The sequence below is a fragment of the Pithys albifrons genome, chromosome Z (assembly GCF_047495875.1).
Source record: "Pithys albifrons albifrons isolate INPA30051 chromosome Z, PitAlb_v1, whole genome shotgun sequence".
Taxonomy (NCBI): Eukaryota; Metazoa; Chordata; class Aves; order Passeriformes; family Thamnophilidae; genus Pithys; species Pithys albifrons.
Genome location: NC_092497.1, coordinates 2,550,772 through 2,559,936, shown reverse-complemented (window position 1 = coordinate 2,559,936; position 9,165 = coordinate 2,550,772). Strand labels below are relative to the sequence as shown.

At 55.1% G+C, this 9,165-nt stretch overlaps 1 protein-coding gene across 1 annotated transcript in view; it reads right to left on the bottom strand.

Annotated features, from left to right (window-relative positions):
- Positions 1 to 1,224, bottom strand: part of SKOR2 (SKI family transcriptional corepressor 2) — a 24,715-nt gene extending 23,491 nt beyond the window's left edge. The window contains exon 1 of the mRNA XM_071580915.1: positions 1 to 1,224. This exon is cut by the window's left edge and continues 975 nt beyond it. Coding sequence (XP_071437016.1) covers positions 1 to 1,224 — 1,224 coding nt within the window.
- Between the last annotated feature and the right edge of the window lie 7,941 nt (positions 1,225 to 9,165).

Sequence of the window (9,165 nt, the reverse complement as noted above, 5' to 3'; positions counted from 1 at the left end):
GCGGGGCGGCCAGAACATGCAGAAGGGCGGGTAGAAAGCGGCATCCTTCCTGCCCGGCCAGAAGAGCCCCGAGAGCCCGCCGCCCGCCGCCGCCCCGCCAGGCTTGTGCGCGGCCGCCCCGCCGAGGGCATCGCCGCCGCCGCCTTCCTCCTTCTTGTGGCACAGCCCGAAGGCAGCGGCGGGGAAGCCGTAAGGGTGCGGGAAGAGCCCCCCGCAGCCCGGGAACTTCTGGAGCATGCCGCCGAAGGAGCCCTTGCTGGGCACCGGGATGACAGGGTAGCTCCGCGGGCTCTTGCCGCCGTGCGCCGCCGCCACCGCCTCCTGCAACTCCTCGTCCTCCTCAAAACGGGGCCGCTTCTGGTGCAGGTCGGGGGGGGCGGCCAGGAGGTGCGGGCTCAGCAGCCCGCCGCCCACCACCGCCGCCGCCTTCACGGAGCCCAGCGGGTGGCAGGCGCCGGGGGCGGCGGCGGCGGGGGCCGGCGGTGCGGGCGGCAGGGCGCGCTTGCGGCTGCCGCCGTTGAACATGGCCTTGACATCCTCCCAGGCGAAGACCAGCTCGTCCTGGGGGCTCTTGTCGGTCAGCTTCAGGTGGCGGCGCCAGGAGTTGAAGTTGGCGGCGTCGGGCTGGGTGTACTTGGCGTCGGGGGTGCGGTGGGAGTGGAAGATGAACTTGTTGGGGGAGAAGTACATGCTGCAGTAGCTGCACTTGATGCACTTGGCCCGAGAGCTGTTGTAGCGGGCAGGGATGAAGCTCCCACGGCAGCCCCAGGCGCACTCGTGGGACACGTCGAAGGCGAAGTTATCCGGCAATTTGGGGGGCCGGTTCTCTCCTAAGAAGGACTTGCAGAGCCGCTCCGCCTCGCGCTTGGTTATCATGCCGCAGCGGCGGGAGGAGATAGGCATGGCCCCGGCCCGCCGGAGGATCTCCAGCTGCACCGGCGTGCACTGCACGCAGGTGATGCCCAGGGCCACCCGCCGGTTGTGGATCTCGTTGTAGCTGAAGTTTTTTAGGAGAGTATTGGAGATCTGCGCCAGGCACAATCGCTCCTGCCCGTCGATGACCAGCGAGACGATGGGGATGCCGTAGAGGATCACCTGCCCCACCTGGTTCGGCTTCATGGCGGCGTGGCCGGCCCTCGGCTGGTTCATGGGGTCCGGCGGGTACGCGCTGGACGGCGACGGCAGCAAGATATCGGTGGGGCCGGGCAGCGGGCTGGTCGCCATCGTCTCAGCGCCGGGGGGGCTGCTCTGGTCCAGCTGCGGAAAGGGAGGGGGAGAGAGACACCGCGCCGTCAGCCGGGGACTCACAGGGATGGGGTCCCCGCCGCACGCACGCCATCTTCCCCAGTCCCCGCTCCGAGTCTGCCGGCATGGGGACGCGCTACCCGAGGGGACGATTGCTCAGCGATCCCGACCCCCCCAAACCTCCTGTGACCTCGCCGGAAATGTCCGCGAAGCCGTCCGCCCCTGCACACCCCGGTTCTCCGACGTGCGCTTCCCATCGCAGGTGTGAAGATGACGGTACACGAACGAACCGTCCTCGTACGGAAGAACCCCCGACTCATGAGCGGTTCATCCCAAAACACGCAGTGGAGATGCGTGTCCGTCTCCGCGCCCTGGGAACTCGCGGCTACCCAGAGAAGGCGCTCCGTGGAGCCTCCGCGGGTAGCCGTTTTGCACCGCGGCCGACGGAGCCTGCTGGGGGGTCCGCGGGACGGACCAGGCGCGGAAAAGAGAGAAGAGGAACGAAAAAAAACGCAAACCCCAAAGTTTCGGTGCTCCCCGCGGCTGTCCGGGCATCCTCCCCGCCCAGCGCCCGTTACCTTCGCGGCCACGCTCCAGCCGTGCTGCCGCTGGTCCCTCCTCCTCCTCCTCCTCCAGCAGCTGCCGGGAGGGAGGGAAGCGCATCCCCGCGCCCGCCGCCGCGGAGCCGCGCGGCTGGACAGAGCCCCCCGCCCCCGGCGCGGCCCCCCGTGAGCGCTGTGACGTCACGGCCCGGGGGGGCGGACGGGGCCGGACCCACCAGACGGTGGGTGCGGAATGGGGCTGGGGGTGGCTCTGCCATGCCTCCCTTCCTCCCTCCCCGCATCGGGAGGGGATGCGGGCGCCCCGTCGGGGCCCGGCCTCCCCCCTCTGTCCCCCGAGCGCTCGCCGGCTCCTCGCACCGTTTCCCGGCGAGGGGCAGGAGCGGTTGAGGGTAGAATGCGCGTTTACCTTTTTTTTTCTTTTCCTGCCTTTTTTCACCTTCCCCTCTCTCCGTTCTCTTCCCTCCCCCACTGTGTGAGCCCAATCGCTTCCAAGAGACTGAATATTCTCATTATAAACCCCGAGTCTTTTCCGAATCGGTATTTTTTTAATTTGGAGAAATTACAGGGTTAGGGGAGAGAGAGAGAGAGAGAGAGAGAGAGAGAAAAGTTGGTCTCTCGTCACAGCCATGTCCTGACGGTCACGAACAGCTGCTGCGTCTGCACTGCCATTCCCAAATACACCAAAGTCGTTCACCAAAACTACTTTCAGAACCACCTGGACCCAGTTTCTGTCTCCCACAAAGACCAACACGACGCAAATCTCCTAGATTTTTTTTCCCGTCTAATTGTTTTATGTCCCCAATTAAGGGGGAAAAAAACCCAAACCAGCGAACAGATTGCAGCACGGTAGCACTGTCTTTATATATATATATATATATATAAAGCCGACATAGTGCATGAAAAATTTAGATTTTTCCACGATCTACCTCCGAAAGGTTTTGGGTCCCAACCGCCACTCTGTGCAGCGCGGGGTGAGGACAGAGCGACCCCAACCACAAACCCACCGCCTCAAGGCAGGAAGCTAATACCACTCAACTCCGCTGCTTTCCAGCGAGGAAAACTGCGGAACCACCTAAACCCCGGGAATATTAAAACCTCATTTCTAGCTAAAACAGGGAGACATCTGCACCGTCAGGTGTTTCCTAATACCCTTCTGATTTATATTCTTTTTACAAAAAAACCGTTTAAATCTCTCTTTTTCTCCCCATGAACACGAACGATACTTAAAATTTCTGCACATTTAGACATGGAAACTTCGTGGTTTTTTTTTTTTTGTTATCCCCCCTGTGTATCAGACTTCACACACTCTTTCCTCTATTATTATTATTATTAATAGTAATAATAATATCATAATCACACTTCTCCTTATTACTTCTGTCACTTCTCTCGTGTCACAGGGAGACTCCCCCCTTTCCCTCCCTTCTACTTTTTTCTGATCCTCTTCTGCACGGAGCCTGCTGCTTTCGTGTGAGCAACGGCTATAAGCCTTACATCGGTGACATTTTAATCAATGCTTCCTAGCCAGACTGACATGAATTTTACACTTCAAAACTCTTCTCCGTCAGCTAATTGATTCAAATTGTTTTATTGGAAAAACCCGTGTCACACATTGTATGATCTATTGCCGCGCCAAGGAGAAAATCTCCCTTCCTGTCTTCGCTCCCAGGTCGGCATCTGGAGAGACGGGGGGTTTTAGGGAGAAGCCGGTTGACCCCGCGGATGTTCAGTGCCTGCATCCCCGCAGCGGCAGCCGGGCAGACCTCTCTCCTCTCTCTCGCCCACCCTGTGGCTTTTCCTCGGCAGTTCCTCAGAGAGCTGCGAATGGACAATCTCGCCTGAAGCTCTGAGCCCGGCTTTGGAAGAAGTGGAAAAGCGGTTGCAGAGGGCGAGAGGGATGAGAGGGTTTTGCAAAGTGCCTTCAAAGAAGCAACTCCGTCCTCGCAGTTCGGGAGAGGCGGAAAACTCAGGCTCGTGACGGGGACGTTGCTACCCTGCGGCTGGGTTTTATTTTATGGTGACTAAACGAAAAGTAAAGCTAAACTCTTTTTTTTTCATCTACTCGGTGCTATCGACCTCCTGGAATTCCATTGCAAAAACTGAGTAGCTGTCTTCAACTCCCTTTAAAAGGAAAACTGAAACTCACAAGTCAGGGTATCATAATCCACATGGTGACAGGAGGGTGCAAGACCTTGCGTGTCGCACGGGCACTGCCTGCAGCCATACCAGAGGCCGCCGGCTTGGTGGAGCTCACCGAATTTGGGGCAGACACTGACCCGCACCAGCACCGTGGAGAAGCGGGGCAGAAATGCACCGTTCTCCCCTTTTCTCTGCTTAAGCGTTTTGGGAAACCTTGTGGGGTAACATGACCCTAGTATGGACATTGCCAGGGTGAACTCAGTTTATGAAGAAAGGCCGGTCCACCCGGGGGCCGGGCGGATCCCGCAGGTGTTCCCAGGCAGGTGAGGCCCGAGAGGCTGCTCCGGCCGCCGCCAACCCCATCGGGGTCTGCGCGGACTGGCTGAAGCCCATACTGCACCTCGACGAGAGGGAATCCCTACTTGACAGGGGGTGTCCACGCTCCCCACCACGAGTAAGTGCACACCTGGGCTCCTGTCCTGCTGTGGACTCAAATTTCACCCTTTCATTTCGTTATCTGGCTTGGAGTCACCTCCTAAGAGAAGTACGGGAGAGGTGGACCAACTTCTCAAAGAAGCCTGGAAGAGCTAAACACGAGTCCCGACTCCTTATCCCTCTTTCCTTCTCTATCGCGGTTCAACCCTGGAGCGGCTGAGCGGGAGACGACAGCAGCTCATACTCTCGCTGCGGATTGCTCCTTGAAGAACCGAGCAGCTGGGAAAAGTGGCCAAGTTCAAACCATCCCAACCCACTCTCACAGCCTTTATTTACTTCCACAGCACTTAAATATTGTAGCAGAGGCCACGAGGAGCAAGATAACCTTGGCGCGTTTAAAAAAACCACACACACACAAAAAAAAAGAAACCCAAAGGATCTATTCCCTCCTCCCCCCCTCTATATCCCATTGAAACTTGCAGCCGTGTAAGTGGCAGATACACAAGGTATCGTTTTATAACGTCTTCTCCTAACAATATTTAGGTAGCAAAAGTATTTTTTAAAAAAATACTTCTGTGTAGATTTCGCTTGTGTTGTTTGGTCTAGAGCGGAGCTCTTTACTAAGTAATTTTTTTTTTAAGCGCAGTTTATTATATTAAGCAGAAAGGGCATTTGAAATAGAGGTGGTCCCATCTGGAGAACCCCGGAGCTCATTTAGATCACATCACTTCGGGCTTTTGTCTCTGCTCTTGAATAACCCAGCTAGGCACAACAAAAGGGCAGAGATCTCTACGCGGAGTTTTTCAGTGACAGGAGGACGCCTCGAAAAGATGCTTCTCTAATCGTAATAACGAGGGGGGAAAGACTTAACGCGATCGTCTCCTGGCTCTCGAAAGACACTGGGAGAGTTCAGGGATGGGGCATTTCTAGGCAGTTTGTTATCCCTCCGGTAGCTGAAAACCAGCACGGCGGCTGAAGGGAAGGAACCGGAACGGCATCTTTTGTCTGATGGAGCTCTCTTAAATTCTCAATTTAATATGCTCCGAGCGATCCAAACGCGAGGTGGTCCTCGCCGAAGGTACCGTGCAGACCTTAGCCAGGAGATGCGCACACCCCCGCAGGGGGAAGGCTGCCTGCCAGCGCTCCCTGCATCACCCACCCGAATAGAAACAGCCCCCCGCCCCCCCAAAAAAAAAAAGCGATTTGTCATTTTATTTCAATCCTACGGAAAGGGACTGGCAATCCGAGAGGAGATGGGTGCTCCATAATCCGCACCTCAGCGTTTAAAAACAGGAGGGTGGTTATTGTGTCCTGCCTGGGAATGGGATGGAAAGAAGGAAAAAAAGCTTCAAGTTTAGGTGTGCGTGAATTAACCCCCGGGGGAAAGTCGTGGTGGGCGAGGAGGGGAAAAATAACCCAAACAAAAAAAAACACCTCAGCTATTGATTTTTTTTTCAAACGCATAAATTGAAGCACCCTGAACATCAGAAACGTGCCTGCTCCGAAGTATTTAAACAAGTAACAAATTTCCATGGTGGAGAAGCACAGCCCTAGACAGGCTGAGGTGGCGAGCAGAGATCCCAAACTTCCGAGAGAAACGTGACGAAGAGTCATCACGTCAGTAAATAATTCAATTTTGCGTCTTTCAGAACCCTGTAACCTTGGGTGTCTTAGAAAGCAGATTGTACAAACAGGCAATTAAGATGAGCACAGAGACTTTCAGAGGAGATATAATGAACCAGCTTTAATTACTATCTTGAAATTAAAAATGTAATATACAGATTTAAATTTATTTTCACCTAAATTGTGTGTAAAATTATATGGCGCTTTCCCCCCTCCCCCTTTTCCCAGGCTAAAAAACGAATTGCCACCAAGCTTGCCACTAAAAAGTCTGAAGTACTTTCCAAACCCTGTTCCTCAACAAGCAGTAATAATGATACATTTATCATTACTGATGACCGCCCACTGGTTTATTATTGCTTTGTTGCAACTATTACAATCAAGAGATTTCTTTATTTACTGTTAACATTCACTTAAAGCTGAATGTTAATGACTCTTCTGAATTCACCAAAGACTTTTCCGTTATATTTCAGGAGTAGTTACGGTTTGGGTTTCAAAAACGGCAGAAAAGGAGCAGAGATGCTGGATGGCGGTTTGCTACTATTTATTTATTTAATTTTTTTTCCTTCTTAAAAGGCTGTTTAAGAGGATTTATCTAAGTCGGATTTTCAACAAAGAGTTGCAAAAGCCTTGGCATAATGTACGTACTTGACTGTAGCTAATTATGAGTGTATTTTATTACAGGAGATTCATTCATTATTGATAAATGTTTGCAGTAACTTCCTGCTATGTAGAGTTGTATTTTATGAGGAATAAACAACCTATGGGGATTGGGATTGTTTGGCTTTTACGCTTCTGCACTGTTTGACAGTTCCCATTACCCACTTCGGGGTCTGGCTTGTTACCTTCCCACTCTGTACACCCAAATACAACTTTTCCTCCTCTTCCCTCACCACCACATCCCTCTCATTCCCTTACCCCTCACTATGACTTCAGGATTATAATAAGAAAGAAGTGATTTGAATAGCAGAATTTTCTATTATACGCACGCTTCCCTAGAGCCAAATCCATACAGGTCTATCCAAGGGGTTGTATAGACCGTGATGAACTCCTGCTTCGGGGCAGCCGATGGGCAGAAGCTGTGCAACAAGCAGGCAACACACCGAGGAAGGGCTTGGAGGGCGGGGAAAAGGGCTTTCCCGAAGGCTCCCCGCTTCTGTTCCAATTCTCAGACCCTCAAAGCCTTAGGGATGCAGCCGGAAAAAAAAATTAAAATATCTGTCCTTTCCCCCGCTTTTAAATATCTGAGCCACTGATTAAGCGGTGGAGACGCCTCTCACAGGCTGGTGGTCGCCTCTTATCCCACCTCTTCCCCAAAAATAGCCCTTTCTCGGGGAAGGAGGGTCATTCCAGGTGGGAGAAGCCGAGGTGTCCGGGGGACAGGCGCAGCGCTGCACACACATACACTGTCCCCCACCCATCCCGTTGCCAGCTGGACGCAGGATGTTGCGCGGGCGCGGAGAGCTCCGCGCACCTCCGTCCCCGGGGTGTCGGCAGGTCCCCGCTTTGGACTTGGGGACCAGACATCCCTGCTCTCCCCTTCTGATCTACAAACCTGGCCCAGAGATCGTGATTAGGAAGCAAAATAGAAAACTGTACATATAATTTGCATGTATACTACACAGGAGAACCAGGAGCCGCACCGCTCCTAGCGCGGATCCAAACCGTCGCCCCTTCCCTCCGCTGCAGCCCAAACTTGCGGGGCTTCTCTCCCTCTTCGGGGCTTTCCCAGCCAGACCCCACCAGGTACCCAACAGCCACCGACTTCCACTCCCCTTCCCGCGACGGGCAGCAGGACCCACGACCTATCGCGACAGCAAACGACATAGATATTTATTCCGCGAGAGGACGAATACACCCAAAACAAGAGGCTCCCACTGACCCCATCCCTCTCCAGCCCCACGCTTACCTGGACACCCGGGCTCCATGGGCTCCCCGGGGGGGCGGCCGGCGCGAGGCCGCTCTCGCTCCGCGGCAGCTCCGCGGCGCGTTAAGTTTCACTCCCGCCTCTGTCACGGCGGCTGTGCCGCGGGTGGGTCGGGTCTCGGACGCCTTCTAGCAGCCAGGCAGCGCCTTGCAAGCGGTGCGGGGAAGCCGCCCCCTTCCCCGGCCCCCACCCCTCGCTGCGGGGGGAACGGCGGCCGCCCCCGCCCCGCAGCTGCCCCGGGGCAGGTCCGCCCCGATGGCTGCGGAGGATGAAGGAGGGTATCCCCCCCACCCTCCCCGCCCTGGGCGGGGGGAAGCAAGAGGGACCCTGTTGCAGGGGAGGACTCTGCTTCCCCAAACTCTCCCCCGCCCCAAATTTCTCGTCTTCCCCCCAAATTTTCCTTATCTCCTTTCCTGCTTTTCCCTCAAAAAGGATTGCGGGCAAGCGCCCACAAAACGTGAGCACTTTACGGGACAGCAGGAGGGATGTTCTTCCTTCCCCCCCCCCCCCCCCCCCGCACAAGCCCCTGGGGAAGATAAAGGGATGGGGGACACTACTGCTTCCCCCAACCCCCACACTCCCGCAGAGCCCTCGTCCCCAGAAAAACCTTCCCGCGGATCACTCGACGTGCGGATAAGGCGCCTGCTTAAAAACACAAAGCCGAAGCCCTAATGAGTTCAATTACAATGTGGTAAACACATTGCCTCTACGCTTTAATTAAGCCGGCTGTCCAATTTTAACTCATTAGTAATTCATTAAGAGAACAGCCTTTAGCTGGCTGCAAGGAAGGGAGTTCCGAAGCCTGTGCGGTTATGCGCCGCGTACATCCCAAGGTATTTAAGGATGGGAGAGCTATGTGTGGCCGTTCTCCCATAGCAAAAAGGGTTCCTGAATCCTAAGCAGGGATCACCTGTTGTCCTCGCTGCTCTGGGACCACCCTTGCAGGGGAAGGAGTAGCGAAGTCCTGAGGTTACCTGGGACACTCCTATCCTCTTCCCTAGGGAGAAGCCGAACAAATTTACGGGTGAGGGGAGGGACGCTCCAGGGACCTCGCAGTCCCCACATCCCGTCTCAAAAGAAAAAAAATTAACAGAGAAAGTGTTTGAAACGTATCTGGGCCAAGAAACAGGTCAACTTTGCCCGAGAAGCAAATTTGGTTTTGATGCGCTAAACCAGGGGTCTGCAGGGCCGGGTCCTGCCTTTCCGTCCCGCGGAGCTGAAGGGGAGCCCGAGGGCCGG